This window comes from Branchiostoma floridae, chromosome 5 (genome assembly GCF_000003815.2).
Source record: "Branchiostoma floridae strain S238N-H82 chromosome 5, Bfl_VNyyK, whole genome shotgun sequence".
Lineage (NCBI taxonomy): Eukaryota > Metazoa > Chordata > Leptocardii > Amphioxiformes > Branchiostomatidae > Branchiostoma > Branchiostoma floridae.
In genome coordinates this window covers 5,709,137-5,735,359 of record NC_049983.1, presented here as the reverse complement: position 1 = coordinate 5,735,359, position 26,223 = coordinate 5,709,137, and the positions used below count along the sequence as shown (strand labels likewise).

The 26,223-nt window shown below is 38.4% G+C and overlaps 2 protein-coding genes across 10 annotated transcripts in view; one reads left to right on the top strand and one right to left on the bottom strand.

The window, feature by feature from the left end:
* Positions 1-13,502, bottom strand: part of LOC118415250 (SRSF protein kinase 3-like) — a 66,169-nt gene extending 52,667 nt beyond the window's left edge. For all 9 annotated transcript variants that reach the window (XM_035819693.1, XM_035819696.1, XM_035819694.1 and 6 more), the window contains exons 1-2: positions 13,388-13,502; positions 13,192-13,294 (exon numbers count right to left, since the gene is read on the bottom strand). In XM_035819693.1, coding sequence (XP_035675586.1) covers positions 13,192-13,294; positions 13,388-13,403 — 119 coding nt within the window. In that variant the 5' untranslated portion in view covers positions 13,404-13,502. The remainder of the gene's footprint in view (positions 1-13,191; positions 13,295-13,387) is intronic.
* Positions 13,503-14,543: 1,041 nt separating this feature from the next.
* LOC118415628 (pseudouridylate synthase 7 homolog) overlaps positions 14,544-26,223 on the top strand; it is a 134,666-nt gene continuing 122,986 nt past the window's right edge. The window contains exons 1-9 of the mRNA XM_035820335.1: positions 14,544-14,577; positions 15,181-15,364; positions 15,965-16,154; positions 17,054-17,192; positions 17,868-17,979; positions 18,246-18,323; positions 18,680-18,745; positions 19,176-19,238; positions 21,343-21,468. Coding sequence (XP_035676228.1) covers positions 14,544-14,577; positions 15,181-15,364; positions 15,965-16,154; positions 17,054-17,192; positions 17,868-17,979; positions 18,246-18,323; positions 18,680-18,745; positions 19,176-19,238; positions 21,343-21,468 — 992 coding nt within the window. The remainder of the gene's footprint in view (positions 14,578-15,180; positions 15,365-15,964; positions 16,155-17,053; positions 17,193-17,867; positions 17,980-18,245; positions 18,324-18,679; positions 18,746-19,175; positions 19,239-21,342; positions 21,469-26,223) is intronic.

Genomic DNA, 26,223 nt, shown 5'->3' with positions numbered 1-26,223 from the left:
TGTGAAGTACAGACAAGTGCCAAATGCACAAACATGTGTAAGAGACCAGAGGTACATAAAAGAATGTAACGCTGCAGTTATATACTAGTACATGTAACACAAGAGAAGAAAAGGGCAGTTTTTTAAGTACTATTGATCATATCCACACCTGTTGTAAAGATGTCACATGCAGAAAACACTGTCAGTCAAAGTATACAATATTCTATGTAGATATCAATATTGTTCTGGGACTCTGGTAGCTGCAGGGCAAATACTACTGTTGCTTTGATTTCATTGAAGTCCAAACATTTGGTCTTTTAACTAGCTCAAGACATTTCTTAGAAAGGGAAGAAAATAAATTGAAACTTAACCTCCCTCCTTCCATACATGTATGTGAAATTAGCGCAAGGTTTCCATTTCTTTATAATATATACTGTATTACATGTTATCAATATTCCTAGAATTTCACATCAAGCTATGAGATTAGATTGCACAATTATTACTAAGAGCTTGGGTCAAAGGTGATGAGATCATATTGTTCCAAATATGTATAAGACCTCTTCAATATTTTTGGCAATGTTCACATCTCTAGCAAGTTATCTAGAAGCAGTAATTGAATGCACGGGTACCATAAGAGTAATCATTATTCCTTGCGTACCAATAATTTCATTTTCCTTTCTCAGACAATTTTAATTCTGCTGTCCGCCCAGCCTCAATCCATAGTGGTAAGGTAATCATGGCTCATGGAAAATAACATAAGACTGTAAGAAGATATTTTACAACAGTGTGCAATGGTGCTTAATATCAATGTTTGAAAAGACCTTACACTCCAGCTTTGTTGCATGTGAACTTTCAGGGTTCGAAATACTGGGTGCATGTGCACCTTGGTGCACAAAACAGTAGCTGGGCACCCAATTTTTTTTTCGTGGGTGCACCAGTGCGAATTGGGTTTATAATAATTAATTGGGTTTATCGAATTTTTGACGCTCCTAAACTGTATACGTGCCATGCTGACATTCTACTTTATTTTATGTGGTGCACCCCAAAAATTTTGGTGCACCAATCTTTTAGCTTGGGTGCACCAGTGCACCTAATAAAGAAAATGAATTTTGAGCCCTGACTTTTCTAATCTATAAAAGCAATTGCAGTTTAGAGATTTGGGGTACTATTAATATGGGTATCCCCAAATTGTGCCAACTTTCCAATTCGTGCCAATTTTCCCTTGCAGCCAAACTGCAGTGCAATGCAATTTGTGTTATGTAGCCTGGATGCCAGACTGTTTCCAGGGCCTATGCAGGCAGTAGCTTGTTCACAGGTTCTAGGGCCATCATGCCCCCAATTGCAGGGAAATTCTACAAGTTAGATAAATATTTACTGAGATCCTTAGAAGTCAAGAATCCAGCTACAGGCTATTGTGTAGCCCACAGCGTAGAGCAGGTCTACGTAAATGGGAAGAGTTGACCAATATACAATCATTCCAGATTTTCAAAATTGCAATGGTAGAAGGGTGTTCTGTGACTGGCAACTGTCCAACATCCAGGCTAACAATGAAACATCATGATGGGATATGTTTGGTATTGAGGGCATCACAGTCACTAGGGGATTACAGAAAACATCTGGACTGAGCCTGTCATTATGGTGTACCATTCACCACTGAGCTAAAGCAGATGTATAGGTCATGTAAGGAGGACAGAATAATCCTGGCTAAATTTCTCAGACATAGACTAGTATTAGGACTACATATATGTGTAACATCATGACTGACATGGGTCTATCAAGTATCATGTCTCTATATGCAGGGCTCGAAATTCATTTTTGGAATTAGGTGCACTGGTGCACCCAGCTTAAAAAATTGGGTGCACCAAAAAATTTTGGGGTGCACTACTTAAATTTAAGTAGAATGTCAAAAAAACCTAATAACAAAACTTAGTTACAAGCTATCAAATTCTTAAACAAGCACCATGACAGACATTCTTATTATCTTTCTAATACTTAGATGTCAGGAATAAAATGTATACTAGTATACTTTGATATCTTTACATACATAAACCCAAGAAAATATTTGGGTGCACCCTGTGTACCCACAGAAAATAATTGGGTGCACAGCTCCAATTTTGGGTGCACCTGGGTGCACATGCACCCAGTATTTTGAGCCCTGATATGGGATGATAAAAAAAAATAGATGAAAACAATCTACATAGAAAAAAAATAAAGAGAAATATTCAACAACAGTAAAAGAAAGATCACTGAATAATATTGGAATGAAATATTTCTAGATCTAAGCATCAGGTTATAATGATTGATGTTTATTTTAACCCTTATCTTTCTCTTTCAAGGACAATGGTTATATCCTAAATGCTATATAAAAAAATAATGCATATATCACACTTCAAAATAACCATTGTTCTTATCTTTCAAGGGCAATGGTTAAATCATACTTCAAAAACAATGGTTATATCAAACATGTACTTCAAATATGATGGTTACATCATACTTCAAAAATAACCACTCTCCTTATCTTTCAAGGACAATGGTTTTATCATAAATGTCAGTACAGTACTTCAAAAATACTTCAAATGGAATTTCAAATATAGTACAACTGTAAAAATGTATGGTGTTATGCAATGATAATCTGGCATCAACTCTTTTGCATTCATAGGTAGGGTATAAAAAAACAGTTTCTGCAAGATCTCTTCAGTGTCACTGATGAAAGATAGTGGATACTATCCGAAACGTCTGACCATTTCCAACTGTTTTTTGGCATTATGCAATAAACTTTGACTTGACTTGTCTAGCCAGGCAGTAGAAATATATGAATCATTATGATACCAAAGCAGGTTTTGCTGCAGTACCCATGTTAGCTGCCAGATGGCACATGATCAACCTTGACCTTTGAGTTCACAACACCCACCCACATACCAAAGATCATTATATCTATAATGCAGAAACAGACAAACAAAAAGGAAAATGCTATACTTAGACTTAGAGATAAATATAGCTTTACAACTATCATTTGTAACATGAAAAACGCAAATTTTGTTACAGCCTATGTTTAAACTTTGATCTTAATCTAGATGCAAAGGCTGTCAAAAAACAAACACTTGAACTTGAAGATCCAGACTGAGCTAAATATGTCATCAGTTATGATTTATATTTATAAAAACAGCCAGACAAATCAATGACCCTTGTTGGTAAGGTAAATGTTGAAATGTTTGCAGTGGTTTTAAAATTTATGTTTGCATGTTAACTTTATCACGAGCTCAAAACCACCAGCTGCAGAAACGCTTTTCATCTACAGTATGTGACTACAGTATAAGACAATACCACTGCAAACAGATAATTTAAACGCTACCGAGAAATTAAATCCCTGCAAACTTAAATGCATTTACGGTATTGGTCTGCATTCCTCCTCCCCAAAACTGCACATTGTACCATTACGCATATTATTGAGTATTAATAAGATTATCATAATTTTCTCTTTGTATCATAATGACAATCCAGGAACATAATCCTTGTAATAATACTTAATAGACTATAGATTAAGGAAAACTGAAAGGTACTCCAAAGTTGACATACACTTTATATATCTTTTTATGAAATAATAAACCTTAACAATGTATGATCTACATTCTACATGAATTTGACTATATGATAAATGCACACAAATGCATCATCCAAGCATTTCTGGTTTCACTCACACACATGTAGTATTATGAAAGCCTTCCAGTAATCTGTGTTGATAGTTTGCTCTTTAGGCATGTATGTGGACAAAAAGCCAGCACCAATCCAACCACTTACGGCGCTGCCTAAACAAACTCAAAGGAGTTTGTTCACTAAATAATAGATCAGCCAAATGTCGGGACTGATAATAGGAACCAGTTATACTGATAAAGCACATAGCTAGGATACAGATAATCTTGTCTATAACATTAACAACAGTGAGAACAAGATTAATTTACACGACTTTTTACCACATCAAGCAGATAGAATTTAGATGCCTCATACAGCCTTTTTATTCTTCAATCTTGTATCATAGATGATACAAATAAGGCTGTACTTACCATAATCTATTTTGAATTATGGTATTCTCTACCAAAATTACATGTATTACTATTAGAGTGTCTTTTTTTATGTGTCCCAATTTGTGTGGAAGGAAGACTTTTCCTTTGACAGGACACCATGTTTACATTTCTTTATGAATGATACAAATATATAGATGTTCTGCTTCAGTATTAAGGTCACACACCAGGGGGCACACAATTGACCTTGACCTTTTGATACCTATAATATAAACATCATCACAATCCATTCAAAGGTTCTTAAGTTATGCCCGCAAATATCCGAAAACAAAGACACACACACACAGACCCACACACTCAGACAGACACTTGAAGTTTTACCTCCTTTTTTTATGGAGGTAACTAGATTCTTGACATAATTTGACAGCACTTGTGTCCTGAAACAAGACCATCTATTTCTAAGAACTGGTTCATGAATACCCTCTGTGAACCATCTTATTTAGATACTGTCAACTACATTACATAGAACATGTACATTCCCTGTCAACTGCTATTACACTCACAGGAAATCCCTATGTTGTTTTTTTAAACCAAGATGGTACCCAGGCTAGGTTCTGAACTATCTCAAACTGTAAATAATTTGTCAAACTGGAATTTTCAGGTTAAAGACTGTCCAGGACTCACAAGGTGTTGACATAAGACACTTGTGGTGTGCATTTCTGGAACAGATAGACAAGCACTCCATGGTATTGACAAGCAAAACAGATAACATATGGTACTGATCTAACATTACTGCATGTACACTGTCCAGGGAATACTCTAATTGACAGGAGAGAATGCACCCTCCTACTAGTATCTTCTATATAGGAGAAGGAAAAAGCAATGGAATATCATTATTTCTGATTTCAATATTCATAATGGTACAGAATATGAACCAAGAACCCAGCAAGATGACAAACCAGAATTTCCACTGCAGTACCATAGACAGCTTCTTGGGGGCCCAAAACTAACCATTTCAAGGTCTCACCAAGACCTATCCGCATAATAATTATCGAGACAACCCAAAACATACATTTTTGTATCCAGGCATTTCTTTTACAGTTTTAGTTATCATGTACACACAAATTGACAAAAACTCCAAAAAACATATTAACCTTCTTGGCGATGGTAATTTATGTATTTTTACTATGATACAAATGTGCAAAATGTGAAATGATACGGGTAATAAATATTAATGAAAAAAAACTTAAAAATCATTTACTGCTATCTAAAGCCAAACAAACACATCACAATCATACATACTGAGTCTAATTATACAATTTGACAAAATTCATATCACTATATAGCTCTATGGCCTTGGACCTTGCCATTTTTGCTGATCTCTGTCCATTGATCTGGACTCTGGTACAAGTTTTGCTACTTTATTGGGCAGCAGAGAGGCACTCATGCATGCAGAATATGACATGACCTTTTAGATTAATGCCAAGCTGCCAGATCATAGTGTACATGCATTTAGGTTTGCAGTGGTTTTATGTTCATGCAATTTTTGCCGTGACATCTTCAATGTTTTGTGCAATCTTCTGTCTGTCTACCTACACACAAGTTCTACATGTATGTACTGTTGTACATTGTACAGTGTAATGATATTAGTCGTCGGCACCAATTTTAGTTAAGGTGAATACGAAGGAATACAAACAAGGCATAACAGAACATATTAATGCTTGAATTGAAACGACTTGATTGCCAACACTGGTAGAAAAGTACAGATTACAAATATCCAGATGGTTGGTATGCTAGGATCATTCAGTGCCAGTTGATCATGTCAGCACTACCAAAAGCGACTGTTCTGTTAGTCTGTAGCACCCTTGCCAAGTCATCAGTAGTAGGTGGTTGTTACAACTGACAGTCAGTAAAGGCACTTTCGGTTGTGACTATACTATAGTGCTACCCCAAACTTCAACCACCGTAAATACTTAAATTTCTTCTTACCACAAAAATAAATCCCTTTGAATTTACAAAAATGTAGATGCATTAACAGTACCCAGACCAGTAGCTACATCATGTATTCATGGACAATGTAGAATATCTTGCCTAATATAGAAAAGGCATTATTACCAAATTTGAATTCCAGTTATGATATAGCAAAGATTTGCTGTCAATTGTTTGCCCTTTCTGACCTGCCCAACTTCAATCCCCATTCCCCATAATTAAATATCTGGGCATGCTGAATTCAGTTCATTGTTTCACTAAGAGTTAGACTTTCATATTCATAATCATAGATTTAGACTTTCATACTTATAATAGTCATATCATGATACACTTATGATTCTCAAAGACTTACATATGTAGTTTGAACTCATGTTTTTTTAAACCTTGATAATAAATAATTTTTTGTAAATCAAAGTGACCTCATTTTTTTCTATTTTCCTCCAACATAGCTTTTCATAAAAAAAGCTACTCATGACAAATGTATTGGGCAGTAAATTTGTAATAACAAAGAAAATATCACAAATTACTTTTTCATTCAGATGATATGGGTAAACAGGGGTTTTTCTAGAAAAAATTAGTATGAGGGAGCTTGGTCAGTGTGGCGAGGGAGCGGAGCGACCAAGCGGGGGGTTGGTGCGGAAGGGGGGTTTCCCCCCTTCCTCTGTGCGAAGCCTTTGAAAATATGAGGTAAAAATGGGACATTTTGAGGCTACTTCAAGGGGAAAATCATAGCTTGAATGTGTGTTTGTCCTTACCATGTAAAACTACAAGAAGGCATATTTTGTAGCCTGTAAGATACAATTAACACAATGAAAAAAACTGGCTAAACTTGTTACATTTTTGTAGTTCTTTTGGATTGTGCAACACCTTCAAAGGCTATTTTTCTTTCTCAATATCAACATTTAGCACTTAATAAGAATGTTTCTCAATATAAACATTTGTATACAAATTTTAAAATACTTAAATAGTCAAAAGATTTATATACAAGTCAAGTCAAGTTTTTTATATAAACCAACTTTTCTTTATAATCTATATAAACTGAATTTAACTTTGCAAACTATCCACAAATCACCCTTTATATGTGCACATGTTTTAAGAATTAATGATAAATCTAAACCCTGTGTTATGAGAAGAAATAGTTTGGTTTGTTAATGTGATATAGCTAGCCACAATAAGCTTACACCATTCTTATGCATGGCTATCATAAGCAACCATTTATTTTATTTTTGCATACTATTTGCTTTTTCTCCCAAGGCAACAGTCACACTACATTCTGTACCACTATGTTGAGCCTTATATTTTATATGCAGATAAAATATTCATTTTGTACAGCTAAATCGTCAACAAATGTTTTGTTACAATGTTGTGAGAAACTGCAGACTTGATCTGTTATATTCACACTTTTTCAAGTTTGCTACAATCTCTGCTGTATCAGTGTGTCACAGGGATATCATGTTTCACATCAAAAGAGTTGTACTTGTAGCCAGTGTGTGGAGTCAGGTAGGTGGGGCCAGACAGAAAGGGGAGGAGCTAACAACAGAAGGATGTTGCAGTTCTTAGAAATCTATTGGGGGAAAGATTTTATTTACAACATTTTGATGTGATAATTAGTATAGATTACTATGTTTTTAACTACTTTTGTGTAGTGATTTACCCATCTGAATTTAATGTGCAATATGGATTCAAATATTTCCAAGAAAGGGTGTTTAATTTACAGTCCATGAAAAAGATGTTTTCCCTGTTACTACTTAAAATGAACTCTTCCAACCTCCCATGAACTTATCAATGAGAACGTGGGCATGCTGCTGTGTGCTTTACTCAAAGCCAGAAATTGTTATTTTTGTGGTTTTATTAATATGTTTTGGGATATTTTGAGAGTAATGAAGCTTGTAATAATAAGATACATTATTGTATGTTGTTTTTGTTACATGTTCACAGGAAAAAGGATCAGTTTGAAACAGACTGCATGTTGTGAATATGGTAAAGTAATGCTACATTGAAAGAGGAAGTACAATCGGTAATTTGAGTAAGCGGGCGCACGTAGATAGTATCGGGGCGCGGCGCCCCCGTTCCCCGGTTTAAAAAAAGCCCTGGGTAAACACTGCATACTGTATATACTTGTACACAATGAAGTTTGAACTTTGTACCACTAAAATGTAAACAAGATGCTAGCTAGCATAGAAATTTCAGAGTATGACTGAATTTACTGTCGAATATCGCTACGTAACAAGAAAGGATATATATATCTGGCAACAAGATCAGGTGGTCAGCATTATTATATAAGGCCTTGTATAAGCCCTATGCTAAATGCAATACTCGTGACGCCCATAAATTAAACATGTTAGGAAGTCACTGTGCCAATATATATGAGAGACGCGTTATTAGAAAAATGGTCAGACTGTGCAATGTCACATAAAATCAATGATCTGACGCAGCGCAAGCAACAGGACAGAGACTATCATTCTGCACGATTCATCAAATTTGGTCGGAACTGCGATAAAAAAAAAACTTGCACCGACCGCCACATTTTCTGGGTCATTTCATAGTAGTATGAGACGTGGGGAAGGTACATATACGCTTTTATGGTGTTTGGTTTCTCTTGCTGCACATACAATAATCACTCTGTTAAGTGTTAGGCCATGCCAATTCTATTTGTAGGTTCATGGACTTTTAAAAATGACTGTTGTTGTTCGCCTTGTACTGTTGTAGTTCTTATCTTAGTGGCATATAGGCCAACAGGTTTCCTTGCCGTTTTTGCAACGGAGTACGCTTTTTTTTCAGGGAGGGGTTGCTAGTCATTCCCTTTAATATGGTCGAGGCACCTCCTTGAACACGGGACCTCCATTTTACATCCCTTCCAAAAGACAAATGATGTCCTTTCCCAAGTTTTGAACGTTATCTCCCAGTTACCAACTACTAATCAGGAGCTCAACTGTGAGGCTGCTACCAGTTGAGCTACAGGGACATCCCTACGTACATAGTAAAGTTTCCCCTGAGCCTTGTGCTTTGATTTTGTCATATCTCTCTTGCTTGCTTCACAGATCCAAGGAAATAAATTGTTTGGCCTTGGGCAAAACACTGGTATTATTATGATAAAGCAGGCAGTATCATATAGACTGACGTAGACTCTACATTACTTGCCACATCAAACGTACTGGTATCATGTGTCTTCAAAGTGGGTGCCTCATTTCCTTTGTAGCACTTGAAACAGTCCTACTACTACACAGGTCTCCACTGTGTGCTACAGCTTAGCAAAAAGGTCACAACAGCAAGTGAAAGGTTATGTCCCAGACAATTTCTACCACAAATGCGATGTAGAAATAAGAAAAAAATCCTTGACCCTATGGGGGTTGGTTGTAGCTAGTACATTTGAGCATAACGGGAAACCACGCTGTAATTTGCGACCACCATGCTAAATGAGTACCATTACACTACTTTTCTACGCAACTAGCATAATGGGACCTTGCTAGTATTTACTTGTGGAACAATGTCTTGTTGATCAAATATGAAAAATGTTGATATGACCTTCCAAACTGACCAAAAAATCCTTTTAAATCGGCTTCTAATCTAAATACAAGTGACTGTGGTAAGATAAAGTCCCAACATGGGTGCCCTAAGATTTGTCAACTTTTTATTTTATAATTTCAAAGTCCCCTCACTCCGTCACTGTGAAAGGGCCACCCCCCCACCCTTCCCCATCATCTGATTGGTTGCTTTGCTACCCTTGCATTACCATTACGCTAAGATAAAATCCTAGCTAGTGCCCCCTATGTAGTAAACTACAGCACACATACAATCAAGGACACCTAATGTAATGGGAATGTTAGTCTCATAGTCATAGTCATACCCTGACCCATGGTTGACCTATAGCATGTCATGTCTTTTCCCCATTGGGGACAGATAGTAGGCTATGCACACATGGAGTTTATCAGTGTTTATTTCTATAAACAAGTTGGGTCTTGTTTGCTCAGACTTGGGGTAAAGCAGTGTGGACATGCTAAGAAGAAGAAATACAACACTAAGCTTAGCACTGGTGTTGTATATTATGGTTCTGCTGTACAGTACTCTGTTATGATGTTTGACTTAAACTGATTTAAGCAATTGCTATACTTGTAACAGAAATAGATCTAAAATCAATGCTAGTAGTATGTAATGAAGTAAAGTAGGATAACACTAATAATAACAAATGTACATAAGGGAAGCATAATATAATAATACCTACTACAAATTAACTACAAAATGCTGGAAATTTAAAGCAAAGACTGTAATCTATGGAATGTATGGAGGAAAACATGTCGACATATGCAACAAAGTTGTGAGATGACATAAGATTTAAGGTAAGCATATCGATGGAGGAAAATCCAACCTAGTACCACCGGTATTAAATACGAGCGGAACATCTAAAATACCAGCTGCAGAATAACTACAAATTGTTGAAAACTGCTTCCATGCACAGAAAGTCTATACACTAAATGTACACACTACCAACACTCACTTGTAAAGAGTCTCAAATGGACATATAAAGTCTGTTCCAAAAGACATGTGCAAACAGAACAGCCAACAAGGGTATTTTCTAACAGTCAACGGCAGCTTTCTCCATCTACACCCTTTTAAAAAGGTAAAGCATTTTAAGATAGAATTGCACAATGTCATTGTCAATGGCCGCATAGAACAGGGATTTTTTTTCTTGGCAGTTCCGTTGAGCAAACACTTTGAGACCGCTATCAAGTTGGTCGTGGCGCCTTGAGGACGGTATCCTTTACTAAATGTTTACATACTACTATTACTAGTACTTGCCCTACCAAGTCTAGGATACTTATATACACAGTCTGCACCCCATATTCTGGCTATCACTATAGTTTTTTTTTTCAGGCAAAGTCATCTGTGCCAAGGAATTGTAGGCATCAACATACAACAACATGCCAATCAGCATTACCTTATGTCACACTCTACCAATGTTTTTCTATTATATTAAGCATGCTGTAATGTTTATGAGGGTTATTGTGTGTATTTTGGAACAAGGTAAAGCACAGCCTTCAAGATTACAGCTGTAAAAGGTACTAATCAAATAGAAACAGGGTCTCTAACTAAGTCAGTTGTGGGTATCTAATACTCTGACATTGGTGCAAGGTAAAGACCCTCTTCAAGTCGAGCCTTCAAGGCTACTGTCAAAAGTACCAATAAAAAAGGCTGTAGGAGGGGACATATATCCACTTAATATTAGAGAAAACATTCAATAAGGATACTAATACTATAAGTATATGACTTACATTGGTGTAAAGGTAAAACACACCCTCATTATCATTGTACAAGTCCTTCAAGGCTACTGTCAAATGTACCGACAAAAATATACAAACAGGCCTTTAAGTAGTAACAGAAGGAACATCGGTTCACTACACACAAATAAGAGGAGGCATTCAGTTAGGATACACAATACTCTATCTGACATTATGCAAAGTAAAACACACACACCCATCCTCAAGCCTTCAAGGCTACTACTACATGCAATGTGCTGTGTCTAAGAAGGAACATAAATCCGCTTCATACAACAAATATGAGGAAGCATTCAGTTAGGATACACAATATCTGACATTGTGCAAAGTAAAACTTAAATACACACTCCCATCCTCAAGCCATCAATGCTACCTTCAAGGCTACTACTATCAACTGTACTGTGTTTAAGGTCTCATTGATGAGTTTCTTCTTCCCATAGACTTCTATGTTATAATTCATGGTTTAAATGGGCGCGTTTATAATGAAGCTACGTGAAATTTCAGCAGATTTTTCATTCTATGTCGAGCACATTTACCCTATATCGTGGGAAAAAATTGCCAACGTAAACTATACGTAGGAACTTTTTTATAGCAATTACAAACTACGATTAGTCAATCCCCACAAAAGGCACTTTTTCGCTGCTAGTGTACAACCGCACCACTCAGAACCCACGACTGTGTACCTCCGACCTAGCGCGCGGCTGCAAAACTTTACCTGCTAATTTCTTCAGTTACAAATAAGCTTTCACCAATCTAACTTTTGAGATCAGTTCCGCTGGCTAAAAGGGAATTTCTCACTGCTAAAAACATGCGTCCGTGCAGCCGTTCATTTTTGGCTCAGATCTCTTTTAGGGTACCCACTCGCGGAGTAATGCATCAATGAGACCTTAAGAATTGACATAGCTCCACTACACACTCAGAACAAATAAGAGGAAGCATTCAGTTAGGATACACAATACTCTGACTGACATTGTGCAAAGTAAAACACACCCTCCCACTCTCAATCCTTCAAGGCTACCACTGTCAAATGTGTTCAAGAAGGGACATAAATCCACTACCTACTTGGAACAAATACAAGAAAGCATTCAGTTAGGATACAATATTCTACCTGAGACATTGGTGCAAAAGTAAAACGCACCCTCCCACCTTCAAGGCTAACACTGTCAAATATACTGTGTTCATGAACTTGAAGAAGGGACACTGATCCACTACATACTTAGAACAAAAAAGAGGAAGCATGCAGCTAAGGTACACAATACTCTATCTATCTGACGTTGTGCAAAGTAAAACACACCCTCCCACCCTTCAAGGCTACCACTGTCAAATATACTGAGTTCAAGAACTTGAAGAAGGGACACTGATCCACTACATACTTAGAACAAATAAGAGGAAGCATGCAGCTAAGGCACACGATACTCAGGACTGACAAGGAAGATCCCTCCCCACCCCATGTGCGGGTCAGAGACTCAGACAGATGCCCTGACCTCACACAACCTTGTCCCTCCCGCGCAAATAAAACACCACTGCGCTTTTCTCAGCTATGACATAATCTTCAACACACTTGGGTCGTTTGGCAAGGTTATACTAACTCCTAGCAAGCAGCCAATATATGGCACACGAACGTAGTCTAGATGCCATCACGAATATATAAAAGGGGGAGGGGGGAAATATTGTAGGAAATGGCCGGCTAGTTTAGAACATGATGGATTCGTGTGGTACTAATACATGTATCGGATAGCGGGCGTGAGCATGGGCGCAAGTCTTTCACGATGAAACGAGAAACCGTACGAGCTGGCGATTTTTACGCTCAGGACAAGATGACAACAATAAGTAGAGCAAACAGGGTGGTGTTTATTTAGTAGAATCGATCATTCGGTGATGTTGACAAGTATAACGTCCACCGAACACAACATGTCAAAATCTCCACTTACCCCTGTCCCTTGCCAGCTTGACGATTGCGGTCCCGGTACGCCGCATTTTTCAGTCGGCCCTTTGGCGCTTTTGTCCGCTTTTTCCGGGCCTGGATCGCTAACACTGAGAAGCAGAAGGATACATAAGAACAAACCTGAGCGAGACTGTAGACGACACGGGTGTAAGAAGACGAGAAAATGGTCTAATTTCGCTCACCTTTTCTGGAACTCATTCTCAAAAACTTTTTTCTCGATTTTGAAATTGGGGTCACGGCGCCTGCGCAGTTGGCGATTACGGTGCATTGTGGGATGGCCGCGGGGTCAAACGTGGAAAAGAGGGAAATCAAAAATTTTCTGGGTTTTCGTCTAAATTTCGGGTTTTTGGTGAACTTTTGTGAATTTTCTACTGAATTACAGCACGTAGGAAGCAAGATCTGAGTTAGCTGACGGAGAGACATAGCTTTGTTTTGGAGTTTCGCCAGAGGGCAAGTCGCGAAGGTATGACATGCTGCAGATGTGCAAAATTTTGGTGCACAAATTACGATTAATATGATAAGTAACAAATTTTTAATTACTAATATAAACTAGCATGTGAGCTTGTGTTGTTGTACTCGTTACTTCACACCCAGGGAGTAGGTATTATAGTGTTTGCTGCCTGTCTTGTCTTGTGTATCTGTTTGTGTTTCCATACTGCAGTTTCTATATGGTCTGCCAGAGGGCGCTTACCATCAAGTGGTGTTGAAGTTTGCTATCTCTCGTTGCCTTGTTGAGATTACTATGTACATAAGGCCATGTTGATTTTGATTATATGGATGACATCTGGGAACCCCAAAACTGATGCGAGCACATAAACATTATAAAAAAGTTTTTCCAAAATAAAAAGTTGTCTTGAGACTTGATTATGAAATCAATGTGATCAGAAAGGTTGAACAAATGACACAACACATAATGTCGTACCAAACAATATGTTCTTCATTTTGTTCTCTCTTCTAGTCATTTGGAATTGAGTTTTTGCATTTTACAACACAAATATCCGTCTTTTCATATTATTCTTCTCTGCTTTATATTATAAGATTTACAGTAACGTTACTAGTATGGTCAAAAACTTTTTGTAAATTGGGAAACAGATGAAAATTGATACGTTGGCGGGTGTCATCCATATCAACAAGTCACCATGGCCTGATGTTTAATGTTATGTAATAATTGATAACAGGACTATGGCAGATATGGAACAAGAGAAGAGACCTGCTGAACCAGAGCCACCAGAGAAGTCTGCAAAAAAGATCAAGATTTCAAAAGGGTCTGAGGTAACAACTGATAAAGGAGAAGCTCACAAGAAGTCTGAAGAAGCTGATGACCTGTTGGGAGGTAAGATGGTGCTCTTCCAGCAGAGGTTCACCTCAGACTGTTTTTGATGTGTTCTTTTATTTTGTCCCATAGCATTCATGTCTGCCAACTTAGCAACATATAGGAAAAAAACTGACAAAATAGCAAGGCTGACAAAAATGCTTAAAAACACTTCAAAAACAGTCGCCATAAACCCCTGCTTTATTGTAGTGAGATGACTTTTTTTTTAGTATAAGCTAATCATTTTTCTGTGCTACTCTGTGTACAGTGTAACTTCAGTTTAACGTTGACTCTCATAATTTTGCTAGGTATCCCTAGCCTGAGGCATGCATACTTACACACATGTATGTTCTCCTGGTGTTCTTGAGACATTCTTGATCAGGTCCCCTTAAACACCAATTTTGTAAAGTGACAGTCTTATCTCTAGCTAAATGATGGTGTGACTATTAGAGTTGTTCTAAGTCATTGAATAGACTGATATTGATAGGGTTGATGAGTAATTTTAAAACTGTCCAATGGGTATTATAATACTAGTAGATGATTATCATTCAAACAGTAAGAAGTAATAGTTCAAGCATGGGTGGAGCGAGTCTATACATAAATACTGTAAGGACATGATTAGCTTATAACAATGATTTTATTTTTCTCTCCTGCAAACAAAAGATGATTCACAAGGCACTGAGGATAGCGGTGAAGCAGACCCAGAGGACCGTAGCGGAGGCAGCACCAGTGTCTCAGCTCAGAAGGTTCCCAGCAGGGTAAACAGTCTAGCACCAAAGGAGACAGATGTTGGGATAACAGAGTACATCAGCAAACATGAGGGGTTCTCCGGTATCATCAAACAAAGGTGAGATACTGTAAATGCAGACATTTTCACTGTGGTTTTATGTTCGTGTTTTTTTTTTGTGTTGCCAATTCACCGCAAACTTAAAAGCATCAAGAACATTTTTCCATGGCAGTAAGAGACTACAGTGCATGGTGCTACTGCAAACTTAAAATCACAGCGAACAGTCTTTTGTCCTGCTGCTTGAATGCATTTACAGTGGACTGTTGCTGGTTTGGGTTGGCAGAAAAGGCTGGGCCCAGTGTTTGGGCTGGCCACCCTGACAGGTTACCCAGTACCAAGGGTATGTTTGCAGTGAATTAGGTAATGGGAATTTTTTGAAGGAAAAAGTGGGTCAAGGGCAGCTAGGATTGTCCTTGATCCAAGTTTTTCTCAGAAAACTACATTAGACTATTTAGAGGCCAAACTTTGTGCCTACCCTTGGGGGCCCAAAAAAGGGTGACCTGACAGGGTATCCAGTGCAGCTGCTTTGCCCTACATTTTTTGTAAACCTTTAGTGGTTCAACAAGACTTTGACATAGAGCAAAATTTTGCATGTGCATTTTGCAGTTTTGGTTGCAATTGTGTTTTTGCTTCAGTATCTGCTGTCTGCCTCACATACAGGTACTCAGATTTCCTGGTCAGAGAGGTGGATGTCCATGGGAAAATTGTCCAGCTGACCAACAAATCCCCACCAGTAGATAGTGGTGCACAGGCTGCTCCCAGTGCTGATGATGTGCTTTCAAAAGAAGACAAGCAGAAGCTGGAAAATCTGCTGGAATCGAAGGACAAATCAGCAACTGTTGATATACAAGTGAGAACATCTAGAATGTTATCATTGTTGTCTTCCATTGTCATGGTCTAACAACTACTTCCACATGTTAGAAAGTCATGAATAACTGAATGGTCAGCCTCTACAGGCTCAGCGGATTGTTGGTAAAACAGTAGAAATTGGACAGATACTGAAATAGACACCGTGGGACGTGGGTCGTATACTGACTACTCTGGTGATTTGACTCCCCTGGCACACTATTCCCTCTATTTGTCCAATTTCTACTAACTGTAACATCCTTGACCAACAATTTGCAGAGCCTGGTAGAGGCTCATGGTCATGGTCATGGTCATGGTCAATGCTCATAGTCATACCCACTGCACAGGTACAGTTACAGACATAGAAGGACTCTCCTTTGACTAGCCTTTGACTTTTTGCGCCTTTACATTATTTTTCCAGGATGACATTTAAACATTAAGAATCCTGTTTACAGTTTTACAGTTACTCAGGGATTGATGAAATCTGGTCTATGTGGACAGGTGGTCGCTATTGACAGGATTTCTAATGCTTGTGTCAATGGGAAAAATTATTTACTTCTTGCGTATTTATCTTAGCAATGACCAAAAAGTGGTCACATTAGCTAGGTGTTCCTTATATATAATATATATATATATACAGGTGGTCACTAGTAGTACAGGTTTGATTGTGAGTACCCATCTGTCTGCTACAACAATTTTCTTCATTTATTGAAGATCAACACAAGATAATGTGTCTGTAACTCTCACAAGTTTATGTTCTGCAGTGATTGGTCATCATTATTGATCCTGAAGACGGCAAGACTGGTTGTTGAAAATTTGATCTATGTACTATAATACCTTTGTGTTGGAAGAAGGTTTAAAATGGCACTATCATGTCAAACCGGCTACTTTGTGTGTTGTCAGGTAGGAGAAGACAAGCAGCAGAGGACCCAGGTTCACCACGCCATCAAGGAACTCTTCTCTGAACTGCAGAGTGAGACCGTGGAGGTCGGCAGCAAAAAGGTCATCAGGGTCAAATATGGAAAAGGTTATCAGGCTAGAGGTGGGTTGTCAATCAAAGCCCAGTGTTCTTACCAGGACTTCTCAGCATACCGGGCCACTGCGCTGTGATTTGGATCCCCTACACTGTAATTTGGGCTCCTGTGTTACAATCAGCATAGAGAGTTTTGTTGTTGTTTTGTAGCAATTATAAAAAAAGGTTGGCCTGTACTTCACTAAGTTTGCCCCGAAGAAAGTGTCTCCAACTGTTACTAGTACTTATCTTATTTAAAGATTAAAAGATTTTCATACAAAAGATTCCCCCAGACCCCCTACAATGCTCTGGTCTGCGTCACTTACCACCTGGCTTTGCTGTACTAAGGTGCCCCTAGCATTCAGTAGCAATTAGTAAAATGGGGCATTCAACATTTTTGCTTTACGATTAAAATAAAAAAAAGTGTGACATTGGGAAATACTGTAAATGCAATTAAGTTCGCGGGGATTTAATTTCGCGGTAGCAGGAAAAAGGACTTTTCACGGTGGATTTAAGTTCGCCGTAACACCATAGACTGCAGTCTAATACCATAATAGAAAAATGTTCGCGGTGGTTTTATTAAAGTTAAAAACCGCTAACATTAATCCACTGCGAACATTTCTGCATTTACAGTACTTCTTTTTGTATCAACAGTTCTTCCATGTATACTCAATCATAACATGTACATCTGGTCTTTTATTTTAGAACGGAACAAGTTCAAATGGCCCAAAGGCAGACCAGACTACTGTCACTTTGTGCTGTATAAAGAGAACCTGGACACCATGGATGCTATTAACATGCTGGCTATGAATCTAAGGTAAATAATTCATAGTCATATTACTTACAATGTAATATATGGACCAGCGCTGCTTGTAAAATATGTGTACGATGAACAAATACGTTATATGCTTAAATTTAACACATTTTGAAAGTCTGAAAAATTCTGGAATCAGATCACCAATGTAATTTGTTTGACAATGTTTACCCCTATTATATACTATTCAAGTGTGCTGATAGAAATAAAGTAAAAGGTTTGGGTATGTCTTGAAGAAGATACTTGTTCATGTACTTTTGTATGTTTAGGGTGAGGCCTGGCTTCTTTGCATATGCAGGAACAAAGGACAAAAGGGCAATAACTGTACAAGAGGTGACTGCATACAGGTATGCAATGTCTATGGTCTTTGTTAAATGCTCCCAGACAAAAAAATTCAAAGCTTTTACTAACATTTTTGTTGCCATTTAACCTTGCTAAAATACTTTTGGCAATCATATTTATAATTTCTTGTTGGAATAATGTGACAGTCATGATTTTAGCAATTGAAATAGAAGGTGACAAAACTTTCCTTACATTAATAATAACATTATGCTTCACAATTCATTAGTCAAACATCTACTGTACAATCATCCACTGATGAATAACTGAAGCTGAATTCCGTTATTATCATTCAGAGTTGTAGTGGTCGCAGTTTTATTTGAAATTATTGTCATTTTGTCACAAAATTTAATGTTTCTTTTAGGATAGCAGCAGAAAGATTATGTGACCTCAACAAGCACACATCAAGATATGTACTTGGGAACTTCAGGTATGACTGTTCTTTATGTACTGTATTGTCTTAAACATCTTTTTATTCTAATATACATATCATGTCATATCATTATTTATACTAAGGTATACCTTATTTTATATGATACCTGTGACGCAAAAACGTTCAATACAGGTATTCCGGATCCTGTGATAAAAAGCCGTTTCACACAGGCTTTGAAGTTGTATCACACAGGCTTCCGCCGAATAATTTGAACATACTCTGAACGTGCTGAGTGAAGCGTGGTCGAAAATTCGAATACCTGATTCGGATGTTGGAACGTTGCAATTTTTGTTCGAGAGCAAGGTGTATTCCGTATCACCCTGGGTCCCAGCCCCCCTACGGGTCGGGCTGATACCTCGGGTGATACGGAATACCCCGTGTTGTATATTCTATATTTATAGCGGTGTTCTTTGATGTTTTCATTCAGATATACAGAACAGCCTCTAAAGTTGGGGCTTCTCAGCGGCAATCACTTTACCATTGTGCTAAGGTAAGTCTGTTACAGTATGTACTGAACTTATGGCCTTTTCCACTGAGACATTGAAGATCATAGAGTGCCTAAAAATCTGATCCAAGCAAATGTTAATTAAACCAGACTGTACATTTGTTGGTTTTAGATATGTTTTGTTGTCTTTTATCAGTGAAATCATAATTTTACCATATTTAGGGGTTTGGTAAAAAAAAGGTTTTTTCTTCTTGGACCAGTCCAGAAAAAACAGACATCAAAATATCAGGTGATTGGATTCTGGACTGATGAGAACATGAACAGAATGCACGGACAGGCATTCACGTTTTTCTGCAGATCCAAGAAATTAACAAAAATGATGTAGAGGGGAATTGATAGTCATTAGTGATCAGTCACTATTGGTCTAAAACAGAGGCAGTTAGTGTTGTTTACATGACAATACAATAGGATTTTAAAAGGCCAGTGGACCTAGCCTCCATAGCAGGCTCTCTGGTTTTTTTTTGCTCATAATACACTTTTGCTGGCCATTTCTATTTTCTGACTGCCAACCCCCAAGGTTAATGGGTGTTGGCAGTCAGAAAAGGCCAGCAATCAGCGACCAGTACAAATAGAAATGGCCAGCAAAAGTGTATTATGAGCAAAAAAAACCCAGAGAGCCTGCTATGGAGGCTAAGTGGACCTTGGATACGCCACACAACAGAATCCTTTGTACCATTGTTTCAAGTATCACCCATTCACAAGTTTTCCATGTCTTGTTAGAGTGTTATTCAGCACCAAGGACAGGGGCACCAGTCTTGTTGGTGTGTTATTCAGGTACTATAGTTTACGGGCACCAGTCTTGTTGGTGTGTTATTCAGCACCAAGGACAGGGGCACCAGTCTTGTTGGTGTGTTATTCAGGTACTATAGTTTACGGGCACCAGTCTTGTTGGTGTGTTATTCAGCACCAAGGACAGGGGCACCAGTCTTGTTGGTGTGTTATTCAGGTACTATAGTTTACGGGCACCAGTCTTGTTGGTGTGTTATTCAGCACCAAGGACAGGGGCACCAGTCTTGTATTTGTGTCAGTCAAAAAAGGCACCAGTCATGTAGTTGTGTCAGTCAGGTATAGGAGCACCAGTCTTATTGGTGTGTTATTTAGGCATATGGGCACCAGTCTTGTTGGTGTGTTATTCAGCACCAAGGACAGGGGCACCGGTCTTGTTGGTGTGTCATTCAGGTATAGGGGCGCCAGTCTTGTTGGTGTGTTATTCAGCACCAGGGACAGGGGCACCAGTCTTGTTTTTGTGTCATTCAGCACCAGGGACAGGAGCACCAGTCTTGTTGGTTTGTCATTCAGCACCAGGGACAGGGGCACCAGTCTTGTTGGTGTGCCATTTAGCACCAGGGACAGGGGCACCAGTCTTGTTTTTGTGTCATTCAGCACCAGAGACAGGAGCACCAGTCTTGTTTTTGTGTCATTTAGCACCAAGGACAGGGGCACCAGTCTTGTTGGTGTGTCATTCAGCACCAGGGACAGGGGCACCAGTCTTGTTTTTGTGTCGTTCAGCACCAGGGACAGGGGCACCAGTCTTGTTTTTGTGTCGTTCAGCACCAGGGACAGGTGCACCTGTCTTGTTGGTGTGTCATTCGGTACCAGGGACAGGGGCACCAGTCTTGTTTGTATGTCATTCAGGTATAGGGACACCGGTCTGGTTGGTGTGTCATTCAGTACCAGGGTCATGGGCACCAGTCTTGCGGGTGTGTCATTCAGTACCAAGGACAGGGGCACCTGTCTTGTTGGTCCAGGTTTAGGTCCAGACCTGGACCTGATTCACTGGACCTGCACCTGAATTTTCTGTACCAGTACCCTACCCTAAATTTTGTACATTGTACAGTTGGTGTACTCTAAATGCATTTAAGTTTGTGAAGATTTGATTTTGTGGTAGCAGGAAAAGGAACTTATTGCCTCTTACTGCCTTGGAAAAATGTTTGTGGTGGTTTTAAGTACGCAGTGAAGCGGCCACCGCGAAAACCGCAAACATTAAACCACCACAAAAAAACCCACTGCATTTACAGTATTTGACTACAGGCATTTGCATTAAGGATGTCGTAACCACCTGTTAAAGTATAGCGCCTGCCCTTTTCAGAAACTGCACAGGAAGTCCAGAACAGATAGAAGCAGGGATGATGTCACTCCGGGACAACGGCTTCATCAATTACTTTGGAATGCAGAGGTTTGGGACAACGTCTGTGCCATCACACCATGTGGGCAGGTATGTCATTTACATTCGATTGCGTTGAATTGTGATTGATGTTGTTTGAAGGGATATAATGTAAAAAATAAAGTCACTGTTCTCTGTCATTTTTCTACATTATGAATTGAGTTTACCTCATTACACTGTACAGCAATATTTACAACGTATTGATATGACTGTATTGTGCCGTGAGGACGCCTTGAAGTATGCGCACTTCCCACCCAGGGCTTTAGCCAGCTCGAATTTTTTTTCCGTCAGCCAATTCCCATTGTCGCAAAAACACTATTCCAGGAGTTAGAAAGACTGAACTGAGACCTTGAAAAACTGGTTTTTAATGAGATTATCATATGCAAAAGGGCGCTGACACACATCGTCAACAATAATAACAATAGCAAAACAAACAGTGTGTGGCTTTTACGGTCGTGGATGGCGTCCCCAAGCCGCCTGTAGCTTCCACCAAGGATTTTTGTCCGTCAAGGTTGATGGATTGGTTTTAAAATTTTTCCGTCACATGCAGCAAATTTCCGTCAATTGACGGAAAAATGGACGCTGGCTAGAGCCCCGTTCCCACCACTTTGGCGCCAAAATTTTACATTATATCCCTTTAAGGATTATGTTGCAATTTTAAACTTTGTATCCATACACAAAATAAAGCGCTTACCAACAAGCTTTCGATCAGACCTTTGATCCTTATCAAGTTGATATGACCCAAAGCCTATGTCACACATCCGGACCGGAAGAGTGACGTCAGCAAAGGGTCAAAGGTGCTTGGAAGTCAGCTTTGAAGTTATTGCACCTTGATAAGGATAAAACTACTGATGGAAAGCTTGTTGGTAAGCTCTGTATTTTTTTGTACTGATGTAAAGTTTAAAATTGCAACACAATGTTGATTACCGTCGCAGATGAACTTACATTCAAGTTGTTTAAGGATGTGTACGTTTGCTGTCAGTGTGACGTGTTTATTTGGTATCACTTTAAATGATCAATTGTTTCTGTTTAACTTGCTTTTAATTGCTGGTGAGAGCGTGTAAGGGTGATACACACCTATCCTCTCACCACATCTTCATATGTAGTCAATTAATTATGATATTGGTCCCACAAACAAATATATAAGGTCAACCAGGAGTTTGTATGATGCTGTCAGTGTCAGACCTCTAACATCCCTTGAGTTGAATCTTAAAGGAGCTCTAAGCTCCACAAGGGTGTGTAAGTTAAATACGTCTATTAATCATTAATTTTGATTTTTTTTAAATTCTGCATGTTCTGAGTTAATAAACAATAAACCTAAATAATAAACCTAACACAGTGTGTGTTTTCAAAACAGTATTTTTCTCACTGACCTTGTGCAAACTATGCCCATATACTCACTAAAACTACATTATTGTATACTAGACACTTTAGTGGGGATATTTCCGGCTTGAATGAGGCCGATAAGCACACCAATAAGGCCTGCTGTTGGTAACATCTCAAAGAACACAAGGCAAGTCTGCAAAAATTGAAAATTGGTCAAAATTAAAAATCTTCATAAACTTGATTGATGTTCTTTGTCCTTGCCCTGAGCTTTATGATTAAAACGTGGTTTCCAATGATTGCACTTAACAATAACCTGTGGTCATATGATAAATATTTATTTTCTAAAAGCGAAGATTGACAAGTGTGTAACATTATGTGATTTACAGTATTCAAGTTGATTGTTGATTATTGTTATTAATTAAGTTAAAACCTCATTAAAATTTTGTAACATCTGTAACTGGCAATTGGGTTTACAAATACAATCAGCCTTCTCATAATTGGTATTGGTATTTGAGGGTCATAATACTCTGGATGAATAGTTTGTAAACAAAAATTGAAGAAATTTTAAAGCTATGCTTGTCTGCCAGTATTTCTCTAAGTCTAACTTAAGAGTATATGCTGTATATTAGAATTCTGTTACACATTTTTTCCACTTATGGTGTAGTCCTACACAGTGAGTGTTACAGACTTTAACCCTTAAACTACCAAACCCGGATATATCCAGCACACATATACATGTCCTGTGTGCCGCACCCGGATATATCCGGGATAGCGTATTCCCCCAAAGTAGCAACTTTGTGAGCGCATAGCGCACGAACCCCGGAAGTTAGGGACTTTGGCCTTGTTCGGGGGGTTCTTTTTGGAGGTCAGCAGCCAACCCTGGCACCGATAGCATTTTACAGTGCTAAAACTCTGGCAGTTTAAGGGTTAAAAACTCATACGATAGAGCTTAAATGCCTACAAATTGAATTGATTATCATAATGGCGTGTGTCATACACACAAGAATTACATTGTCTAAAACAAATGCCAGAATACATTCTTAAAAACACCTTTCAAAATGTCTTATCCAAAACAGTTCCATTCTCTTTACACACATGCCTCAATATCACACGGAATAACTCATCGACAAGTACATCCTGTCACCTTTTTTGCCATCATTGAAAAACTTCAACTTACAGAGTAAATGAAAAGTACAATTTGCTAATAATTCTGATTCAGATGCCTCCACTCTACAGCCACTAGAGAGTACTACATGTATATTATGTATATTCATATTTATGACAATGCAATACATGTCAAACCCTGGCAGCTTAGCTGATATTGGGTACCATTACATACATACATTAGATTTTATACTTCTCATAGAATACACATAATTAACTCAAATGGTTCGTATACTTCAAATAAAACAACAAGAATATGCCTTAAGTATGTGTGATACAAATGTAGTTACATGCACCTGTAGCTTCAACTGAATCTGTCCAACTACAGGGCTCGAAATACTTTTTCTGCATACCTGCACCGGTGCAGGTAACATTGAAAATTGCCTGCACCAGACAAATTTTACCTTCACCACTATGAATTTAGAAAGTATGGATCATACTAAACTTGTTCAGGGATCATTGCTATTTTTCTTTTATACTTATTATAGGTTGTAACAGTCAATGCAGCACAGAAATATTCCAACACCCCTACGTCATAGGACATTTATGTATAAAACTCAGTACATGGACCAGTGCAGGTTAGGTGCAGGTAGACACCAGAAATACCTGCACAGCTTCAGTTTTACCTGCACTAACCTGCATATGCAGGTGGTATTTCGAGCCCTGAACTATAAGATAACAGGTCTTAAAGTTGATCATTTTTTAAGAAATTGCTATCATGTCAATCCTCACTGGAAACAACTTGTGATTTTCTTAGAAGTTATTATAGTACAGAGTTACTAAATTATATTTTCTAACATGAAATGTCCAAGGCCCAGGCCTAGGTAATAAATTGTTACAACCATTATCAGACACATACAATGTACTTTTAATTTTGTCATCTAGAAGAAATAAAGATACTACAGTCATGTAGATTAACAATAAATCAGCTTTGCATGGCTTACTAATAGATTGTCACTGCTCACATCACACAAGATGTCTGAATCCACTTCCCAACACTGAAGTTGACCTCAGTAGTCTTACTAGTACTATTTTATTCAAACACAATTTTGATACATAGGCACAACATGTCATTTAATGCATGTAGGAGTCAAAGCATACACATTAATTTTCATGAGTTTTGGTTTGTGAGGTACTGGAAAACTGAGCATGCAAGAGCTTTTTTTGTTAGGTATGTAAATGTGGCCTGTGAACTCTACTCACTTAATGATGATGTGCTCTCCTATATATTGTAGTTGCAAGGAGCTGGAATATGGAAATGCCAAGCACCAAAGACTATATAGTTCAAGCCAGGCATATAGCGATTAGGCGTGACCAGAAAGGTGGCAAATTTCTGATAGAAGTGCCGGTTACATTCAACACCCTTCAATATTTATTTTATAGTTATGGATCAGAGGAGATGCATTTTTAGTTCTAATAGTACATACAATGTATTTACAAAGAAAAGGGCAGAAGCTGTCCTCTCTAGCAAATGCTGCAAGCTTATCAACATGTATGACCCACTTCTTTGGTGAGAGATTGTTTGCTTTTCTCACTAGGCTAATAGTTCACAGTGTTGCACAATCAGCTTGGTGGTTGATGGTGCTTCTACCTGTTCATTCTCAGTGATTTTTATAAGTTGCAGTAGGCAATTCACAAGTTCGTAGAGATAATGACAGTGTGTGTTTTATGCAAAATAACCTGGAGTAAACATAATGGATTTGAATTTATCCAGTTCAAGGTCTGTTCAAAATTGGTGGAGATGGGGTGCACTCTTTTTTAGTTTTTCCATTTTGCCTTTCAGTCCCACAGATCTGTCAAAGACTTGCTCCAAATCAGGGGTGCGTATTTTGATTGGGTGCATACTTTATTCGAGAAAAATTGGTATTGTCAGTCTAAAGGGGGCCATCATTCTTCATAGTGAGTTACTGCTGTTTTTTATGTGGAGGAATTGGGGGGGGGGGGGGGGTACATCTTCAGGAGGTTCATTTGGCAATGAAGGATTCCTGACAGTTGAGGACTCAGAGATAGCCTGGGATTGTCCCTCAGGGTTTGACAAGTCCACTACTAGTAGCCCTATTGTCCAGGGCAAGTGAAAGTGCTGTTTGGGCAATGTGCATGACCTACCCCACTTGCCCGATCGGTCAAGTGGGATTTTTCCATTGATTTAGTGCAATTTTGATTACTTTTTACAGTCATGACATCAAGCAATGGTCAACAGAGAATTCCATTGCTGGAAGTGAACGTGCATATAAATTTGTAACAGTGCCATTTGAATTTTGGGCAAGTGTAAAATTGGTTCGGGCAAGTACATTTTTTATGCACTTGCCCGATGGG